The sequence below is a fragment of the Carcharhinus amblyrhynchos genome, chromosome 29, assembly GCF_965287045.1.
Source record: "Carcharhinus amblyrhynchos chromosome 29, sCarAmb.v2.hapA, whole genome shotgun sequence".
Classification (NCBI taxonomy): domain Eukaryota; kingdom Metazoa; phylum Chordata; class Chondrichthyes; order Carcharhiniformes; family Carcharhinidae; genus Carcharhinus; species Carcharhinus amblyrhynchos.
Genome location: NC_137352.1, coordinates 6,158,513 through 6,180,281, shown reverse-complemented (window position 1 = coordinate 6,180,281; position 21,769 = coordinate 6,158,513). Strand labels below are relative to the sequence as shown.

Sequence of the window (21,769 nt, the reverse complement as noted above, 5' to 3'; positions counted from 1 at the left end):
AGAGGGGAACTTTCCAGATAGTGGTATTCCTTGGCATCTGCTGCGCTTATCCTTCTAGGTGTTCAAGGTCGTGGCTTAGGGAGAAGCCTTGGTGTGTTATTACGCTTCAGTTTAAGTTTATTTATTAGTGTCACAAGTAGGGTTACATTAACACTGCAATGAAGTCACTGCAAAAATCCCTAGTCATCACACTGGGGCGCCTGTTCGGATACACTGTGGGAGAATTTAGCACGGTCAGTGCACCTAACCAGCACATCTTTTGGATTTTCAAATGTGTTTGAGAGCTTGAGTGGTGAAAGGTGCTATATAAATGTCAAGTTCTTTTTTTAAACAATGAATTAGCTGGGCTATAACCCACTGTGACATGTGGGTGTCACTGAACTCTGCCCTGCGTGGCAGGGAGGGTATGCTCTGTTATGAAGCAATTGACAGTGAGGATTTACTGGGCTTGTGTCTGGGCAATCCGCAGCTCCAGCTATGATCCCGCCCCGTGTTGCCTTTGGACTTGGTTACAAGAACTCGGGAGTTAGAGCAAGCCATGTAACACGTACTGCTGTTAAATATTCCCGAACGCTCCAGCCCCAGGGCGAGTGAAATCGAGCCATCTTTTTTTCAGCAGAATTGTACCTCAATCAGTAATGTTTGATGCCACTTGCCAGCTACAGTAAGGCCGGAATAGAGACATGTTCAAAGCTTAGAAAGTGCAGTACTCCTATATCCTGATCAGGAACCCTGAATGAGACAAAGATGCGGGGGGGGGGGGGGCGTGGAGCTGTGGGTACGTTCAGAAATAAATGCAAATGTTGGTAAATTCACCTTGATCTCGTTCTCCAGGAGTGTCCCGTGCCCAGCGACTAGCAGCACACAGATCATTGGGGCGACCCCACTACCCGCCTGGGCAGCAGGTCAATGGAATCGACCCCAGCGAAAACTTGCAGCGATTCCAAGTTCACTTTTCAAAGACACTGCCAATGTTTCAAAGCGTCGCCACTCATTGCTCAGCGTCCTTACATCACAGCTTACAGGCGGAGTTACACTGAGAGAGCCGGCTCTCTCTGTAACCTCTCTCCTAAAGCACCATGTCACTGACCTGTTTTGTGTCCACTTGCTAAAGCGCCTGTGGAATCTAACCTGCAGGATAGCCGGAAGCTCCTTGTCAACTGCCTGCTTCCCCCCCCTCTCCAATTATTCAAAGATCTGTAGGTTAGGTGGGATCCACCATGCTAAATTGTTCCTTAGTGTCCCAAGATGTACAGGTTAGGTGGACTGGCAATGCTAAATTGTCTCGTAGTATCCCAGGATGTGTTAGCCATGCTAAGTTGTTCCTTAATGTCTTGAGATGTGCAGGTTAGGTGGATTGGTCATGCCAAATTGTCCCTTAGTGTCCCGAGGTGTGTAAATTAGAGGGATTTCCAGTGTTAATAGTTGGGGTTACAGGGATAGGGCCTGGGTGGGATGCTCTGTCAGAGAGCCGGTGCAGACTCGATGGGCCAAATGGCCTCCTGCACTGTAGGGATTCTATAATATTCCTGCGCAAGTGGGAAAATCAATCAGGAGAAAATGAACACAGTTTCCATTTCACTTCTTATGATACAAATCCGAACCAGCCCAGAAAATCCAAACACTACACTTGGGAAGCTTGGGCTTCTTTTTCTCCTTTGAGTGAGAGAAGATTTGATCGCCGTGTTCAAAATCATGAAATGTTTGAAAGGATAAAAGAAACACTGTATCCAGTGACAGAAAGATTTGTAGCCAGAGGAGACAGACTTGTAGTGATTAACAAGAGAGGCAGAGCCAATGTGTGGAAACACTTTTTTGTTATGGTCTGGAATGCGCTGCCTAAAAGGACAGTGAAAATAGGTTTAAACACAACTTTTAAAAGGAAATTGGTTAAAATACAAGGCTATTGGAAAAAAAAGTAACGGAGTGGGATGAATTGGATAGCTATACCGACACAGGCTTTTTATTTTATTATTTATTAGTGTCACAAGTAGGCTTACATTAACACTGCAATGAAGTTACTGTGAAAATCCCCTCGTCGCCACACTCCGGCGCCTGTTTGGGTACACTGAGGGAGAATTTAGCACGGCCAATGCACTTAACCAGCATGTCTTTCAGACTGTGGGAGGAAACCTCCACAGACACAGGGAGAACATGCAGACTCCGCACAGACAGTCATCCAAGTCAGGAATCAAATCCGGGTCCCTGGTGCTGTGAGGCAGCAGTGTTAATCACTGTGCCACCATACTGCTTGATGGGCTGAATAATCTCATTCTGTGATGCATCATTTTATGATTTTATGTAGAACTCTGATGAATGATTATAGGGAGGATGTGATTGCACTACAAAGGGTGCAGACAAAATTCACCATGATGTTGCTGGGCTGGAGCACTTCAGCTATGAAAAGAGAGGCTGGCTCCATCATATTTCAGAGAATAATGTGATGTACAAGTATAACTAATAAGAGTGTTTTCTTATCCATTAAACCTGCAATGTGTTCAATTGGTGCATGTGGTGTAACAGCACCATACTGTTTTCCAGTCTTTCTTTGGTCTTCTCTCTTGCTATTCCTGTAAACTTCATCAGCCCCACACCCACCGAGATCTCTGCATTCCTCTCGAGCATACCTGATTTTAATCACTTTGCCATCAACAGTCATGCCTTCAGCAACCAAAGCCTTAGGCTCTGGAATTCACTTACAAAAGCTTTCCATTTCACTTCTCTTTCCTTCTTAAAGACACATCTCACTCCTACCTCTTGACCAACCTTTTGGTCACCTGCTCATTAGATGGCTTGGTGTCTGTTTGATAATACTCATGCAGAGCACCTTGGAACATTTCACCATGGTGAAACCATGATCTAACGTCAATCTTCGCGACAGTTCAGAGGAGGTTCACCAGATTGATTCTGGAGATGAAAGGGTTGATATATGAGGAGAGATTAAACAGTTTAGGCTTATACCTGCTTTAGAAGGATGAGAGAGGATCTGATCAAGGTATACAAAATAATAGAAGGGATTGATAAAGTAAATATAGACCAGTGCCCCAGGGGTCGGTGCTGGGGCCTCAGCTATTTACCATTTATATAGATGATCTGGAGGAGGGAACCGAGTGTAGGGTGTCGAAATTTGCTGATGACACCAAAATTGGTGGAAAGGCAAATTGTGCAGAGGGTGGGGAGAGTCTACAGAAGGATCTAGGTAGGCTGGGTGAATGGGCCAGGAAATGGCAAATGGAATTTAGTGTTGGCAAGTGCGAGGTGGTCCACTTTGGTAGGAATAATGCTAGGAAGGATTATTACTTACGTGGAGAAAAACTGCAGCAGGCGACGGTGCAGAGGGACCTCGGGGTCCTTGTGCATGAGTCGCAAAAACCCAGCTTGCAGGTGCAGCAGGTGGTCAGGAAGGCGAATGGGATGCTGGCCTTCATCGCGAGGGGGATTGAATGTAAAAGTAGGGAGGTCTTGCTGCAGCTGTATAGGGCATTGGTGAGGCCGCAGCTGGAGTACTGTGTGCAGTTTTGGGCGCCGTACTTACGCAAGGATATTTTGGCCTTGGAGGGAGTGCAGAGGAGGTTTACTAGGCTGATGCCAGAGTTGAGGGGGTTGAGCTATGAGGAGAGGCTGAATAAATTAGGCTTGTACTCGTTAGAGTTTAGAAGAATGAGGGGAGATCTCATTGAGACGTATAAGATGATGAATGGGATGGATAGGATAGAGGTGGAGAGACTCTTCCCGCTCAGAAAGGACAGTAGGACTAGGGGGCACAGCCTCAAGATAAAGGGGGGGTGCAGTTTAGAACAGAGTTGAGGAGTAACTTCTTCACTCAAAGGGTGGTGAATCTCTGGAATTCTCTGCCCGTTGAAGTGGTGGAGGCTACCTCGCTAAATATTTTTAAGACGCGGGTTGATGGGTTTTTGATAAGAGAGGGGATGAAGGGTTAGGGGGAGAGGGCGGGAATGTGGAACTGAGCCATGACAGATCAGCCATGATCTTATTGAATGGCGGGGCAGGCTCGAAGGGCTAGTTGGCCTACTCCTGCTCCTATTTCTTATGTTCTTATGTAGATCACAGGTTGAGAAGCAATAGATTTAAAACTGAGATGAGGAGGAACTAGCAGAGGGTGATGAATTTATGCAACTCACTGCTCCATAGTGCGGTGGAGTCTGAATCATTGAATGTTTTCAAGAAGGAAATAGATATATTTCTAATGTAAAAAACAGGTTAATAGGGATTTGGGGGACAGATGGGGACGTGGATTTGAGATGGAAAGATCAGCCATGATCTGAATGAATGGCAGAGCAGGTTTGTAGGGTTGAATTGCCTACTTCTGCTCCTAATTCCTCTGTTCCTCTTATTGTTTAATTTCTAGGATTGCAAACCCTTTCATTCCCAGAGTTATTGTCATTCTAAATCTTTTATAAAAAATGTCAATTAGGATGATAGTTGTCAACATCAGCAAGAGTTAATAAGTGCTCCTTTTTTAAAGCACAATGTCATGTCCAGCTGGTGTCAACTATTCACTCCATCCCTGTGGTTAAGGAAAGGTTGGGCATACCAGCGGTCATTGAGAAGAGGCTGATGGATCATAGCTGTTAATATAATTCCCTTTTAAAGCCCATGGTTACTGCACTTTAAACCCCAGGGTTGAGGAGTCCATAAACAGAGGATATCAATTTAGATTAAGGGATAGCAGGTCTAGAGGAGAATTCAAAAGGAAATGCAGAAGTGATCTGGTGCTTAGAGTGGTAGAAGGATAAACACGCAACATTTAAAAGTATTTAAATAATCACTTGAAATGCTATGACCTCCAAGGCTACAGATGAAGAGGGTTAGATTGGACAGCTATTTGCTGACCAACAAAGACTGAATGGACCAAATGACCTCCTTCTGAGCTGTGGACTTCTAGGTCTTTTTTGTTGCTGCTCCTCTATGTCCAAATGTGGGTGTGCCGGCGTTGGACTGGGGTAAACACAGTAAGAAGTCTGACAACACCAGGTTTTAGTCCAACCGATTTATTTGATAGTAAACGCACAAGCTTTCGAGGTTTCCCTCTTCGTCAGGTGAATGGAGAGTTCTGGCCTCGGACAGAGCATATAAAGCACAGACAGTTTAGAGATTACTGATTAGAATGCGAATCTTTACACCTAACCTTCCTCTATGTCCAAGGCATACCGTCTTTTTAAATCCTGGCATTACTGCTCCTATAAATTGTGGAGTTACTGCTCCTTTAAATCTCAAGGTTACTGCCCCTTTAAATCCGGGTTGCATTCTAATCAGCAATCTGTAAACTGTCTGTGCTGTTATATGCTCTGTCTGAGGCCAGAACTCTCCATTCACCTGGCGAAGGGACAAACCCTGAAAGCTTGTGAGTTTATTATCAAATAAATCGGTTGGACTTAAACCTGGTGTTGTCAGACTTCTTACTGTGTTTACTGTCATAGAATCATAAAATCTTTATAGTGCAGAAAAGGCTATTTGGCCCATCGAGTCTGCACCAGTCCTCTGACAGAGCATTTTACCCAGGTTCTCTCCCCCACTCTACACATTTCCCATGGTCAATCCATCTAACTTGCACAGCTTTGGACTGTGGGAGGAAACTTTTTAAATTTCTGGGTTTCTGGTCCTTTAAATTCTGCGGCTACTGCCTCTTTAAAAGACATCTCTAGGTTACTGTCCCTTTAAATCTCTGGGGTGCCTGTGCCTTTAAGAGTGAACAGCCGATGATCCTATTGGTGATGAGAGGGCTCAGGCCACTCGGCAGCCAATGGCCGCCCACGGCGTGATTTGTCGCAGTGGCTCTAATTCCCGCCCACCGAGCTCCGATTGGCCACATGGACAACCCCGCCCTCTCCAATCTCTCTTTCCATTGGTCAAGACAGACTCGCCTGGCGTGATGGGCAGGTGGTCTGACCAGTCCGGCGTGAGGTGAGGTCAGAACGCGGGTTCCGATTGGCCAAGGTGGCTGTCAGTCAGGGCTAGAGGGGGGTGGGGACTGGCGGTTTCCTTAGCAACGTCGGTGGGCGGGGGATGGCCGGGGCTGCAGCGGGGGACGGAAAGCCGGCCGTTCAAATTAGTGCGGAGCCTGGGCTGAGAGGTAGGGAGAGGGTGGTGTGTTGCACGGGACCCGGTGTCTGAGTTGGGGGCTCGGGGGAGGAGGGAGGCCGCTGGTGCGGGATGAACCTTAGCTTGGCTCCGTTGGCAGCGCCAGACTCAGAGGCGGCGTTGTCGGAGTGCGCCACCTGATCTGATTTATTATTGTCGGATAGTTTGAGAACTGATGTGGAGAGCCGTGGATAAGGAAGGAGGTGAAGGAAAGTGTTAAATTAAAAGCGGAGGCGTTTAGAGTAGCTAAGAGTAGTGGGCGAGAAGAGGATTGGGAAAGGTTTAAATGTCAACAAAGATTGACAAAGAAGTTGATAAAGAAGGGTAGGAGAAACTATGAAGCTGGGCTAGCGCTTCATATAAAAAAGGATAGCAAGAGTTTTTATAAATATATAAAAAGGAAGAGGCTGGCTAGGGTGAACGTTGGTCCTTTAGAGGATGAGAAAGGGGACCTAGTGGTAGGGGATGGGGATATGGCTTAAGGTCTTGAATAACTTTTTTGTTTCTGTCTTCACGGAGGACGATGTGAATAATTTGCCGGGTGTTAGCGATGGAAAGGTGGTAGGACTGGAGGGCCTGAATGACATTATTGTTACTAGAGAGGTGGTGCTCGACAGACTGGAGGGGCTGATTGTGGACAAGTCCCCAGGACCGGATGGAATGCATCCGAGGGTTCGGAAAGAAACGGCGGAGGTGATAGTGGATGCCTTGGTGGTTATTTTCCAGACGTCGCTGGATTCCGGGGAAGTGCCGGAAGATTGGAAAACGGCTAATGTTACGCCATTGTTTAAGAGGGGTGCCAGGCAAAAGGCGGGGAATTATAGGCCGGTTAGTTTAACGTCTGTGGTAGGTAAAATGTTAGAATCCGTCATTAAGGAGGAAATAGCGAGGCATCTTGAAGGGAATTGCTTGATAGAGCAGACACAGCACGGTTTCGTTAAGGGGAAGTCGTGTCTGACAAATTTACTGGAGTTCTATGAGGATGTGTCTAGGGCGGTGGATAGAGGAGAGCCGGTGGATGTGGTCTTTCTAGATTTTCAGAAGGCGTTTGACAAAGTACCTCACAAGAGGTTATTGCAGAAGGTCGGGGGACATGGAGTTGGGGGTAGGGTGTTAGCGTGGATAGAGGATTGGTTGTCAAATAGGAGGCAGAGAGTGGGGGTCAACGGGTGCTATTCGGATTGGCGGATGGTGACTAGTGGAGTGCCCCAGGGGTCGGTGCTGGGGCCTCAGCTTTTTACCATTTATATAGATGATCTGGAGGAGGGAACCGAGTGTAGGGTGTCGAAATTTGCTGATGACACCAAGATTGGTGGAACGGCAAATTGCGCGGAGGGTGTGGAGAGTCTGCAGAAGGATCTAGATAGGCTGGGCGAATGGGCCAGGAAATTGCAAATGGAATTTAATGTTGGCAAGTGTGAGGTGGTCCACTTTGGTAGGAATAATGGTAGGAAGGACTATTACTTACATGGCGAAAAACTGCAGCAGGCGACGGTGCAGAGGGACCTCGGAGTCCTTGTGCATGAGTCGCAAAAACCCAGCTTGCAGGTGCAGCAGGTGGTCAGGAAGGCGAATGGGATGCTGGCCTTCATAGCGAGGGGGATTGAATATAAAAGTAGGGAGGTCTTGCTGCAGCTGTATAGGGCATTGGTGAGGCCGCAGCTGGAGTACTGTGTGCAGTTTTGGGTGCCGCACCTGCGCAAAGATATTTTGGCCTTGGAGGGAGTGCAGAGGAGGTTTACTAGGCTGATACCGGAGCTGAGGGGCTTGAGCTATGAGGAGAGGCTGAATAAACTAGGCTTGTACTCGTTAGAGTTTAGAAGAATGAGGGGAGATCTCATTGAGACGTATAAGATGATGAATGGGATGGATAGGATAGAGGTGGAGACACTCTTCCCGCTCAAAAAAGACAGTAGGACTAGGGGGCACAGCCTCAAGATAAAGGGGGGGCGGTTTAGAACGGAGTTGAGGAGGAACTTCTTCACTCAAAGGGTGGTGAATCTCTGGAATTCTCTGCCCATTGAAGTGGTGGAGGCTGCCTCGCTAAATATTTTTAAGACGCGGGTTGATGGGTTTTTGATAAGAGAGGGGATTAAGGGTTATGGGGAGAGGGCGGGAAAGTGGAACTGAGCCACGACAGATCAGCCATGATCTTATTGAATGGCGGGGCAGGCTCGAAGGGCTAGATGGCCTACTCCTGCTCCTATTTCTTATGTTCTTATGCTGGCTTTGGGACTGGGGTGGCACAGTGGTTAGCACTGCTACCTCACAGCGTCAGGGACCCGGGTTCGATTCCCGGCTTGGGTCTCTGTCTGTGTGGCGTTTGCACATTCTCCCCGTGTCTGCGTGGGTTTCCTCTGGGTGCTCCGGTTTCCTACCAGAGTCCAAAACGTATGGATTGGCCATGCTAAATTGCCCTTTGTATCAGAGCGTTAGAAGGATAAATAAGTGGGGTCATGAGAACTGGAACAGGTGGGATTGTGATGGGTGCAGCCTTGATGGGCCAAATGGCCTCCTTCTACACTGTAGGGGATTCTATGATCAGGGATAAACCTTTGAGAACTGATGTGGAGATGCCAGTGTTGGACTGGGATGTACAAGGTGAGAGGTCACACCAGGTTACAGTCCAACAGATTTATTTGAGAGCACAAGTGTTTGGAACAGTGCTGCTCCAAGGAGCAGAAGGAGCAGTGCTTGGAAAGCTTGCGATTTCAAATAAACCGGTTTGATTATAACTTCGTGTTGTGTGACCTCTCATCTTTTAGAACTGAAGTGAGGAGAAATTTCTTCACCCAAAAGGTGGTGAATCTGTGCAATTCACCACCACAGAAAGTAGTTGAGGCCCAGAGGTTGAGTGAATTCAAGAAGAAATTTGATATAGCTCTTGGGGCTAAAGAGATCGAGGGAAGGGGAGGGGATCGGGATATTGAATTTGATGATCAAAATAAAAGGGGAAGCAGTCTTGAGGAGCCGAATGGTCTACTGCTGCTTCTAGTTTCTATGTATTGGTATACAGTGAAATGTATTGTTCCTTGCGCTCTATGCAAAGCATACTGTTTGTGGAGTACGTAGGGGAGAAGGAAAGCAGAAGGTGCAGAATATAGTGTTGCAGTCATAGCTTGGGTGAAGAGAAAGATCAACTTTGACACAAAGATGAGTGGAAAAACAAATTGTGCGGAGGGTGTGGAAAGTCTGCAGAGGGATCTAGATAGGCTGAGCGAGTGGGCGAGGACCTGGCAGATGGAGTACAATGTTGGCAAGTGTGAGGTTATCCACTTTGGCAGGAATAATAGTAGGAGGGATTACTATTTAAAGGGTGAAAAGCTGCAGCATGCTACGGTGCAGAGGGACCTGGGGGTCCTTGTGCGTGAGTCGCAAAAACCCAGTCTGCTGGTGCAGCAGGTGATCAAGAAGGCGAATGGTATGCTGGCCTTTATAGCGAGGGGGATAGAATATAAAAGCAGGGAGGTCTTGCTGCAACTGTACAGGGCACTGGTGAGGCCGCAACTGGAGTACTGTGTGCAGTTTTGGTCGCCGCACTTGCACAAGGATATTTTGGCCTTGGAGGGAGTGCAGAGGAGGTTCACTAGGCTGGTACAGGAGATGAGAGGGTTGGACTATGGAGAGAGACTATATAGACTGGGTCTGTACTCGTTGGAGTTTAGAAGGATGATGTATAAGATAATGAAGGGGATGGATAGGGTAGAGGTAGAGAGATTCTTCCTGCTCAGAAAGGACAACAGGACTAGAGGGCACAGCCTCAAGGTAAAGGGGGGGATGCAGTTTAGAACAGAGTTGAGGAGGAACTTCTTCACTCAAAGGGTGGTGAATCTCTGGAATTCTCTGCCCGTTGAAGTGGTGGAGGCTACCTCGCTAAATATATTTAAGTCACGGGTAGATAGGTTTTGGTAGGCAAGGGAATTAAGGGTTATGGGGAGAAAGCGGGAAAGTGGAACTGATCCACTTCAGATCAGCCATGATCTTATTGAATGGCAGGGCAGGCTCGAAGGGCTAGATGGCCTACTCCTGTTCCTACTTTTTATGTTCTTATTTAACTTAATATATGGTAGGTCCGTTCAAAAGTCTGATAGCAGCAGGGAAGAAGCTGTTCTTAGTTGGTTGGTATATGATTTCAGACTCTTGTATTTTTTTCCCAACGGAAGAAAGTGGAAGAGATGTCTGGGTGTGTGGGATCCTTAATTATGCTGACTGCATTTCTGATCAAACCCGAGGCACGTGGGATGCAACGATTTCTAGTCTGGAGTCTGCCTGACAGGGGTGGTGGGAGCTGTTTCTCTAACTTGGGTAAATACTTGGAAGGGGAAAAGATTTGCTGTGTGTGTGTGTGGTGAGAGTCAAAGTGAGTTGTTCTTTGCCCTTTGAGAGGGGATACAGAAGGCGATAAGTTTCTGGGATGTGCTGCCAGGGGTGGTGGTGGAGGCAGTTATGATAGGGGCATTTAAGGGACTTCTAGATAAGCACTTGAATAAGTGGCAGATGGAATACAATGTGGAAAAGTGTGAGGTTATGCACTTTAGAAGGAGGAATGGAGGCATAGACTATTTTCTAAATGGGGAAATACTTAGGAAATCAGAAGCACAAAGGGACTTGGGAATCCTTGTTCAAGATTCTCTTATGGTTAACGTGCAGGTTTAATTGTCAGTTAGGAAGGCAAATGCAATGTTAGCATTCATATCAAGAGGGCTAGAATACAAAAGCAGGATTATACTTCTGAGGCTGTTTAAAGCTCTGGTCACACCCCATTTGGAACATTGTGAGCAGTTTTGGGCACTGTATCTAAGGAAGGATGTGCTGGCCTTGGTAAGGGTCCAGAGAAGGTTCACAAGAATGATCCCTGGAATGAAGAGCTTTGTCATTTGGGGAACAGTTGAGGACTCTGGATCTGTACTCGTTGGAGTTTAGAAGGATGAAGGGGGATCTTATTGAAACTTACAGGATACTGTGAGGTCTGGGTAGAATGGACGTGGAGAGGATGTTTCCACTAGTAGGAAAAACTAGAACCAGAGGGCAGAAGCTTGGGCTAAAGGGGCAGTCCTTTAAAACAGAGATGAGAAGGAATTTCTTCAGCCGGAGAGTGGTGAATCTGTGGGACTCTTTGCCATAGAAGGCTGTGGAGGCCAGGTCATTGAGTGTCTTTAAGACAGAGATAGATAGGGCCTTGATTAATAAGGGGAATGGGGGTATGGGGAAGAGGCAGAAGAATGGGGATGAGAAAAATATCTGCCATGATTGAATGGCGGAGCAGACACGATGGGCCGAGTGGCCTAATTCTGCTTCTTTGTCTTATGGTCTTTTAAGTTTATTTATTAGTGTCGTAAGAAAGCTAACATTAACACTGCAAAATCTCCTAGTCGCCACACTCCAGTTCCTGTTTGAGTATACTAAGGGCAAATTTAGCATAGTCAGTGCACTTAACCAGCACTTCTTTTGGACTGTGGGAAAAAACTGGAACATCTGGAGGAAACCCACGCAGACATGGGGGGAATGTGCAGACTCCAACAGGCAGCGACCCAAGCTAGGAATCGAACCCAGGTCCCTGGTGCTGAGGCAGCAGTGCTAACCACTGTGCAAGGAATAGAGGGCAGGCAGAAGGGATTAATTTAATTTGGTGTCCTGTTTGGCAAAACATAGTGTGTTCCTATGCTGTGGTGACCTGATTAGCATACCATTTATGCAGAGCATCCGGGGAAAATTGTGAATATTTGGAGAAGAGAGGGAGGTTAGGTCAATTGTTCTGTGAAAGAGCTGGCTTGGATCTGATGGGCTGAATGGCCGCCTTCTGTGCTGTACTATTTGCTCATGGGTGATCGTTTGACTGCTTTCACTTTTGCATTCTTTTTATTGCCTCATTTGACATTGCTGCAGCTAATTTATCTGCCTCAGTGCTATTTGTGAGATATTGCTCCACACAATATTGACTGCTATGTGTTTTTTTAAACAAAAGCAATACTTGGCAGATTATTTACATGTGAAATGCTTTGTGAAAGGTGTTATTGTAAATAGTAGTTATCTGTCTCTGAGCCATACCCTCCTGTACACCTGTGAACCTGAACGAACAATTTGTGCCTTTCCGGCTTGCTTCTCACATAAAATCCCAGCTATGTTATTGACAGGTACAAAGAGCTTTGTAATAATGTTTAATGGTTATGTGAAGTGCATTATATTCGTATTGTTTAAGTCAATTAAGCGGTTAATACTGTACCCCAGTTACTAGATTGATTCTACAGTATATTTGTTGATCAGAGTTTGTGCCTGTATATTGCAATGCACAGTTGACAGTCTTATAAGTACTGACAGCTCTGTTTCGGGCGACTGTCTGTCTGTGTGAAGTTTACACGTTCTCCCTGTGTCTCTGTGGGTTTCCTGCGGATGCTCTGGTTTCGCCCCACTGTCCAAAGGATTCGGTTGATTGGCCATGCTAAATTGTCCTTTAGCATCAGGGGGACTGGTCTGGTGGGTGCGTGGGTTGCAAGGGGGGGGCCGGGGTGGGGTTGTTGTCGGGGGCTCAATGGGCCGAATGGCCTCCTTCTGTGCTGTAAGAATAGAATAATAAAATCCTATCAAAAGAGCCCCTGTAACTGGGCTAATGAATTTGAATTTTATTAGATTCCAAATAGAACAAAAATCGACTTGCATTTCTGTAGCCCCTTTCATGACCACCGACCATCTCAAAGTGCTTTATGGTCGATGGTGTACTTTATGAAGTGTAGTATCTGTTGTAAACACGACGGCCAATTTGCACATGGCAAGCTCCCAGACAGTGAAGTGAATATAACCAGATAATTTGTCTTTTTGAGATGCTGACTGAGGGATAAATATTAGCCCAAGATGCCAGTGATAAGTCCCCTGCTCTTCTTTGACATAGCACCATGGGATCTTCTACACTAAACCCAGAGGGCTCCTTTTATCAGGATGACCCTGAATCGCAGGGAAGGTCACAGGCAGTCCTTCTGTAAGGAACATTGCAACATCAAGAACAATATCAGCTATAGACCCGGGGTATTAAACTTCAACCAAGTTACTGGGAGTATTAACACTGGTACAGATAACCTCCAACTGTCAGAATGGACATTATTCACCTGTTTATGGTTCTGATTATGGGCAGTAAGAAGTCTTACAACGCCAGGTTAAAGTCCAACAGGTTTATTTGGTAGCAAAAGCCGCTAGCTTTCACATGCTTGCTGCTCCTCTGTTATATATAAACTATGTCTATATATGCCCTGTTTGTGAAACAAATCTTGAACTCACCTGATGAAGGGGCAGCACTACTCCAGTCCAATGCTGGCATCTCCACATCATTAGTAGGAGAGACGAGAGAGGGCACAGCCTCAGAGTAAAGGGATGGCCTTTTAGAACCGAGATGAGGAGAAATTTCTTCAGCTGAGGGTGATGAATCTGTGAAATTCATTGTCACGAAGCTTTGGAGGCCAGGTCGTTGAACATATTTGAGACAGAGATCAATAGATTCTTGATTGGAAAGGGGATCAAAGATTACAGGGAAAAGGCAAATGAATGGAAACATCTCAGCCACGATCAATCAAAGAACAGACTCAGTGGGCTGAATGGCCTAACTCTTTTCCTATATCTTACAGTCATGTGATCCTGAGTATTTGTTTTAACAATTTTGCGCATTATTGATGATGGATCTCCGCTCTTTCCCTGGCTTTGAAATGAGGCAGGGCAAATTCTTGTGATCAATCACTTAAGATTGTTCTGAAATTATTTTCTGTTTGTTTTAAAGGAGCTGCAAAAGTGAATGGGCAGAAAACACTGTTCAAATATTGACCAGAGGAATCTCTCCGAATGTTTGTATGTTAATCAGCACACAGCACAGGTCAGTCCTCTTAGGGTCACGATGAATGGAGACCTGAAAAATAATCACAGTGAATCGATTTATTAGGTGATGAACTTACAAATTCTCTTCTTTTGGTTCACAGCTTATGCCATGGATATCGTGCTGCATTACACAGACTACTACTTTTTCACACCATACGTGTACCCCAACTCCTGGTCAGAGGATGGTGCCCTCCGTCAGATAATCAGCCTTCTGATTGTAACAAATCTGGGAGCTGCTGCTATTTACTTCCTCTTTGGAATCTTTAGCTATTATTTCGTTTTTGACCACACACTGAAGGAGCATCCACAGTATTTACCGGTAGGTGCTGCACTCCTGAACTTTGTGTCCTTCTGTGAGTCTGTCACTCTCTTACTCTCCTGATTATTCCTGACAGAAGGAGCCTGTATTGGCTGCCTGGAAGAATTAACCAATTAGTCCCATTCCTCCTGCTCTCTCCCCAAAGCACCACAAATCTTTCTTTCATTATAAATCCAGATCATCGCACGATCAGTTTAAAAAGAGCAGAGATGGAGGAGTATCGCCCCTGAGTCGACTTATTGTTTTGTTGGTTACTCAGTAGAGTGTGGAAGTCCTGCACAAAGTCAGCTGCGCCAGCACTGCCCTCTTCCATCTGCACCAACAGATGGGACCTTTGCAAGTCAATAAGGCCATTTGTGTGGATCACACTCCTTACTTTACAAAGCTTAGACAGTCTATCATGAACCTTGGAGCTTCCATCAGCATTGCTTGTGTTGAATCCTGGAAATCAAATGGGAGAACCACCCAATCAGTGCTAGCATCCTCCATGAAGCTGGATCTACCAGCATCAAAGTCCTGCTTCTGTGAAACCAAGTCTGATGGATGAGCCGTTGCATTCTCTTCTCCCAGCTCTCCATAGGTCAATGCTGTCAGGATGGCCAGAGGAAGAGATATAAGGAAACACTTGAGGCTGCCCTCAGGAAGATGGTAACATCAGTCCTAGAGTGAGAAGACCGTAGACCCAACGGCATTGCTTCACCCGGTCCGTCAAGACTCGAGCTTCTTCGAGGCTCAGCAACTCGACATGAGGCAGAATGATGGCGGCAGGGGAGAGAGAGAGAGAGAGAAGCCAGCCCAGGCATGCGGATCCCACTCCCCGACACATGTCCCATCCCCACTACAGAAGAACTTGTGGGTCCAGAATTAGGCTCTTGAGTCATCTGAAGACTTGACAGGACTTATGGACATGACCCTTGTTTATCAGGATCCAACAACAGTGATAATATTGTCCACTGTGCATCTTCCATGTAAAGAAAATGGAGTAAGAACTCCTGAGACCAAAAAAAAGGAAAAATAGATTGCGTACAGGTTCCTAAATCATTTTGATAGCACTCTCACTGGGACTAGCAAATGAGATATTTTGGGGCTAGTATTGTCTTGCAACAGAGTCACTGTTTTTGCCTCTGTAGTGAATACTTTGTACCCTTCCTCTGTGGAACATCTTGACGTAAGAAGTCTCACAATACCAGTCCAACAGGTTTACTTAGTAGCACAAGCCACTAGCTTTCAGAGTGCTGCCCTTTCATCAGGTGAGTGGGAGTTCTGGTCACAAACAGGGCATATAAAGACACAAACTCGATTTACAAAATAATGGTTGGAATGCGAGTCTTTACAGATAATCAAGTCTTAAAGATACAGAAAATGTGAGTGGAGAGAGGGTTAAGCACAGGTTAAAAGGACATGTATCATCTCCAGCCTGGACAGTTAGTGAGATTTTGCAAGCCCAGGCAAGTTGTGGGGGTTACAGATAATGTGACATGAACACAATATACTGTTTGAGGCCGTCCTCATGTGTGGAACTTGGCTATCAGTCTCTGCTCAGCGACTCTGCGTGATCATGTGTTGTGAAGGCCACCTTGGAGAAAGCTTACCCAAAGATCAGAGACCGAATGCCTGTGACTGCTGAAGTGTTCCCAAGAAGAAGAGAACACTTTTGCCTGGTGATTGTCAAGTGGTGTTCTTTCATCCTGGGCTCACCCAGGATAAATGATTTTTGCCTGGGCTTGTAAAATCTCACTAACTGTTCTGGCTGGAGACAACACATGTCTCTTTAACCTGTGCTTAATCCTCTCTCCATCACATTGTCTGTACCTTTAAAACTTGATTACCTGTAAAGCCTCACATTCCTACCATTATTTTATAAATTGAGTTTGTCTCTCTTTATACCCTTTTTGTGACCAGAACTCCCACTCATCTGATGAAGGGGCAGCACTCTAAAAGCTAGTGGCTTGTGCTACCAAATAAATCTGTTGGACTTTAACCTGGTGTTGTGAAACTTCTTCCTGTGTTTACCCCAGTCCCATGCTGGCATCTCCACATCATGAACATCTTGCCTACAGGGATCAGTTCGAATAAAATATCTTACTAATTCAAGGTGTAGATTTAGCAGCCTGTCACTCCAACCTCTCCCTCCTCACTTCCTCTCCTTGCTTGCACAATGTTTTTCAAAGTGTGGGGCTGTGTTTTGTTTTTGCCATTTGAAATGGTAAAATCCTGTTCTTTGTGTCTCACTTTATGGATTAGATCCACTGCCTTAGTATATATTGTACCTTGCAATTAATGAGGTTTCAGATTGTACAGAGACTGGGAAATTAAGGCCTTGTTTTAGGGAGCTGGAAGGTTAACAAGTGATCTTCAAAGTAAACGGTGTGAAATAGTAATATCCTACCGATTAAAGGACAGAAATTTGGGGCAACTCAACAGCAATTGAACAGGAGGTTAAAAAAGATTTCTTCAAACAGGAAGGTGAGATTCATTGAAAGTTCACAGTACAGAAGGAGGCCACATGGCCCATCATGTTCCAGATCCCCACAACCCTCTGATCAGATTGTTCCTCCCCTTCTAATCTTTCTTCCAATCGCTTTAAAGCTATGTGCCCTAGTCACCAATCTCTCTGCTAATATGGATAGGCCCTTCCCACCCACTGTATCCAGGTCCCTCACAATTTTGATTTGAATAGTTATTGTCATACGTCTTAGCATACGGTGAAAAGTATTGTTTCTTGCGTTCTATACAGACAGAGCATATCGTTCATAGAAAAGGAAAGGCAAGAGTGCAGAATGTAGTGTTACATTTATAGCTAGGGTGTAGAGAAAGATCAACTTAGTGCGAGGAAAGTCCATTCAAAAGTCTAATGGCAGCAGGGAAGAAACTTTTCTTGAATGGGTTGATATGTGACCTCAGACTTTGTATCTTTTTTCACTTCCAGAAGAAAGTGGAAGAGAGAATGTCTGAGGTGCATGGGGTCCTTAATTATGCTGGCTGCTTTTCCGAGGCAGCGGGAAGTGTAGACAGAGTCAATGGATGGGAGAGCTGTATTCACGACCTTTTGTAGTTTCTTGCAGTCTTGGGCAGAGCAGGAGCCATACCAAGCTGTGATACAACCAGAAAGAATGCTTTCTATGGTGCATCTGTAAAAGTTGGTGAGAGTCGTAGCAGATGTGCCAAATTTGTACATCTCAATCAGATCTCCCTCAGCCACTTCTATTCCAAGGAGGACAAGCCCAACCAATCTGATTTTTCCTCATAGCTGCAGTTTTCCAGTCCTGGTCTCCAAAACCTCCCCTGTATCCTCTGATGCAATTTCACCCTGTCTGTAATGAGGTGACTAGAACTGCACAGAGTACTCAAGCTGTGCCCTAAGTGGTGTTTTATCTAGTTCCAGTATTGTTGTGCAAGTTCGCTACTGCAAATCATTGTTTCCAATTCTTTTAAAGGATAGCAAAATGTTACAGGATATGAGATGTGGGCAGAAAATTGTGATGCATCTAGATGGTGCTTGAGAAAGGAAATGGCACCAACTTGATGGGTTGAATGAGTCATTTCAGTGCTATGATTTTAAGAACATTTGAGTTGTGCAATAAAAGCAAAGCACCACAGATGTTGGAATCTGAAACAAAAACAAAAAATGCTAGAAAAAATCTAGCAGGACTGGCAGCACCTGGAGGAAGAGAAAAGGTTTGACTCCCTTTGTCAAAAGTTTGAAATGTGCACGGAGCTCCGTATTTTTGGAAGCTAAGGTAATTTGAGTAGTTTCTGTGCATGTTTTTAAAGCTAGTCTTTTCCTCCTTCCAGAATCAAGTGCAGCGGGAGATACAATACGCTCTGAAGTCGATGCCTTGGATGAGCATTCCAACCGTGGCGTTGTTCTTTGCGGAGGTCCGAGGGTACAGTAAATTGTATGACAATATCGATGATTCCCATTATGGTAAGCTTTAACACAAAAACCAATATAGGGAATTGGATGGGAATTTGACACTGGGAAGGGAATGTTGATTGATATTTCATTTAATCTCCTTGCACAATTGAAATGCAGCTGTGGGTAATGAGTTGGGATCAGGCATCTTCTCAAAACCTGTCAATGAATTGAGAACCAATCAAACTTGGTTTTTCTGGAAAAATCTCAGGTGAATGAAGCAAGTTTCAATCCCCATTCTTCTGTGTTGCTTACCCTAGTCAACTGCATAGTGGAGTCTATATTTGGTATCAGCTGTCCAGGCTCTGGGATTCCCTCCCCCAAGCCTTTCCACCTGCATTTCTTCCCTGCTTTAAGACACTTCTTAAAAACTACCTCTTTCTCTGAACCTTGGGTCATTTGTCCTAATGTGGCTCAGAATCAAATTCTGGCTGATAGCACTTCTGTGAAGGTCTTGGAGTGTTTTGCTACTTTAAAGGTACAATATAAATGTAAGCTGTTACTCTTTATGGAACACTTGCCTGAGTTTAGAGTGTATGTGGACCACCAAAGGGCAAAATATTAAAATGGCTCCAGGGGAGGAGCCAGAGGTCCATGCTGGAATTTGTAGAATCATAGAGGCCCTTTGGCCCAACTTGTCCATGCCGCCTGCTCTTTTTTGTTTAAAGCTCTAAGCTAGTCCCAATTGCCCATATCCCTCTATACCCATGTAACTATCTAAATGTTTTTTTAAAGGACAAAATTGTACCTGCCCCTACTACTACCACCTCTGGCAGCTTGTTCCAGACACTCACCATCCTCCATGAAAAAAATTGCCTCTCTGGGCTCTTTTGTATCTCTCCCCTCTCACCTAACATCTATGCCCTCTAGTTTTAGTGTCCCCTACCTTTGGGAAAAGATATTGCCTATCTACCTTATCTATACCCCTCATTATTTTATAGACCTCAGCCTTCTGCACTCCAGTAACACTTGTTCTGCCTAGTGCATGCCAGAGGTGTGCAAAAGATGTGCAGGTTAAACTGATTTGGCTGTGCTAAATTTGTCAGTGTCCCAAGATATATAGGTTAGGGGGATTAGTGGGGTAAATGCATGTGGTTAAGGAGTAAACCCAGGGTAAGAGGGTGCAAACTTGATGAAAATCCAAACTTTTCTTTAAACCTATGATGTGGAAATAAATGGCCTCCTTCTGTCCTTTAGGGATTCTATGAAATGGAAGGAATTGTCTCCCCCCTCCGACTCACCTGTGATATTTGTTCACCATGTTTGTAAGGAGATCTGGATAATGTGTGTGATTTTTATATCCTAAGTGTCCCACTCTAACCCTGACCTTGCTGTTTTGATCAGGTTGGTTTGGAGTGGTCCTCAGCATGATCTCCTTCCTTTTCTTCACTGACATGTGTATCTACTGGATCCACCGGTTTCTTCACCACAAACTCGTCTATAAGGTGAGGCATGCTTAATGTTAGATGGTAGGTTTTGGATTCACAAGGCAGCATATAACTAACTAGGAGTTTTGAAAATAAGGGTCAGATTTTAATCGTCACAATTGGATAAAGATTTCAATGTTGTATTGATCAAAGGGAGGCACTTGGACATAGCCAGTATTTATTTCAAAGGGAAAGGCTAGCCAAGTGGTATTATCGCCAGACCGTAACTCCAGAAACTTGGCTAATGTTCTGGGGACCTAGGTTTGAATCCCGTCCATGGCAGCTGGTGGAATTTGAATTTGATTTAACAAAAAAACTGGAATTAAGAATCTACTGATGACCATGAAAACATTGCCCATTGTCAGAAAAGCCCATCTCATTCACTAATGTCCTTTAGGGAAGGAAATCTGCCATCCTTACTTGATCTGGCCTACATGCAACTCTAGACAACAGCAATGTGGTTGACTCTCAACTGCAGTCCAAGGGCAACTAGGGATGGGCAATAAATGCTGGCCAGCCAGCGACGCCCATGTCCCACAAATTAATTTTAAAAAAAGCACAGAAGACCATTCGTCCCATTGTGGCTGTCTAGCTCTTTGAAAGAGTCACCCAATCAGTCCCACTTCCCTGCTCTTTCCTCTTCACGTATTTATCTAATTTTACTATGCAGGTTCTACCCTGCCTGCAGGGGTTTGTGTCACAAACCTGTTAAACCTATGTTGTGGAAATAAAGTTAAGAAGAAGATTGGATTTTCATCATTTCAGCTAACCTGATTTTAGGTGCTGGAAGATAGATGGGATTAGCTAAACAATAAGTGGAAGATATTTTACAAATTGTATGCCTTTGTGTCATGTGATCACTAACAAGATCTTTTGTAACTTCTCCCAACAGCATTTACATAAACCTCACCATATCTGGAAGATTGCAACCCCGTTTGCAAGTCATGCCTTTCATCCCGTGGATGGTTTCCTACAGAGTATCCCATATCATCTCTATCCCTTCCTTTTCCCACTACACAAGCTGGTCTACCTGGGCCTGTACATCTTTGTCAACATCTGGACTGTGTCCATTCATGACGGAAACTACCAAGTACCCAAGATCCTCAAGGAGGTCATCAATGGGGCAGCGCATCACACCGACCACCACCTGTACTTTGACTATAACTACGGGCAGTACTTCACACTCTGGGACAGAATCGGGGGTTCCTACAAGTGCCCCTCGGCCTTCGAAGGCAAAGGCCCCCACGATTACCTGCGGAATCTGAAGGCCGAGGGAAAGCTATGCAGCAGCTCTTCCTCCAATGGCCACATGGCTGATAGAAAGGTCTGCAAGGAGGAGTGAGCTGCTCCTGTTCACTGACTTTACCTGTGCTTTCTTTCGGTGACACGCTCTCATCCTGCCAAGATGAAAATGAATGATACCTAACCCAGGCATTGCTCTGATTTACTGCATTTTTATCGCTACAAATAAGACCAATTGGAAATGTGCAGCAATAAAAGACTAGTAGCTTTGCGAGCGTTGTGAATCCCCATTTCACTATCTTTTTGCTGATTGGAATTACTTGCAAAATTTCTGCAGATGGCTACTTGTATGTAGCACAGGGGACCTGTGAACTTGGGCCAGCATACAACTGAAATAAATGCTTTCTTGTTGTGCACACCACTATCTAGGGTACAGGTGATTCTTGGCTGCTTTAATTATGAAATATTAACAGGAATAAATTGGTTGCTAAAGAATGTGGATTATTATTTCCAGCAATTTAATGCCTACAGTTTTTATGCTGTATAACTTATGGTTTTGGAATAAAATAATTGGTAAATATGAAGTGAAATATTGTAAACTATTACTAGGGTTTGGGTGTATAAAGTTATGTTTAAAGTTTGCCTACTTTATATTGTATAATGTTTCTTTGATCATGTTAGTATATACATTAAAATGTCATGCTGCTGTAATGAATCTGACTTAGTGTAATCATTTTATCTGTAATCTGGAAGGGAACTGGACCATGTTGTAGGGCTAGATTCCAGTCCAGTGAAAGCTAAGAATGCTGTGCCAAATGAGGTGGAGATAGTCCAGCACCCCTGGGCCCACAACACAAAACCAGCCTCAATTTGTTATTGATTAGACAGTCCACTTTAGTGACATCT

General features: G+C 45.0%; 2 protein-coding genes across 2 annotated transcripts in view; one reads left to right on the top strand and one right to left on the bottom strand.

Annotated features, from left to right (window-relative positions):
• gkup (glucuronokinase with putative uridyl pyrophosphorylase) overlaps nucleotides 1-1,005 on the bottom strand; it is a 49,910-nt gene extending 48,905 nt beyond the window's left edge. The window contains exon 1 of the mRNA XM_080214702.1: nucleotides 817-1,005. Coding sequence (XP_080070828.1) covers nucleotides 817-873 — 57 coding nt within the window. The 5' untranslated portion in view covers nucleotides 874-1,005. The remainder of the gene's footprint in view (nucleotides 1-816) is intronic.
• Nucleotides 1,006-6,022: 5,017 nt separating this feature from the next.
• Nucleotides 6,023-21,565, top strand: sc5d (sterol-C5-desaturase). The gene is made up of 6 exons (XM_080214609.1): nucleotides 6,023-6,094; nucleotides 13,865-13,957; nucleotides 14,061-14,278; nucleotides 18,074-18,206; nucleotides 19,539-19,639; nucleotides 20,514-21,565. Exons 3-6 carry the CDS (start codon nucleotides 14,069-14,071, stop codon nucleotides 20,961-20,963), a joined length of 894 nt encoding a protein of 297 aa, XP_080070735.1. The 5' UTR covers nucleotides 6,023-6,094; nucleotides 13,865-13,957; nucleotides 14,061-14,068; the 3' UTR covers nucleotides 20,964-21,565.
• The last annotated feature ends 204 nt before the right edge of the window (nucleotides 21,566-21,769 follow it).

Coding starts and splice junctions, on each gene's coding strand:
- sc5d (XM_080214609.1), top strand. CDS start 14,069: ATGGATATCGTGCTGCATTACACAGACTACTACTTTTTCACACCATAC. Junction 14,279..18,073: donor AGCATCCACAGTATTTACCG/GTAGGTGCTGCA, acceptor TCCTCCTTCCAG/AATCAAGTGCAGCGGGAGAT. Junction 18,207..19,538: donor TATCGATGATTCCCATTATG/GTAAGCTTTAAC, acceptor TGTTTTGATCAG/GTTGGTTTGGAGTGGTCCTC.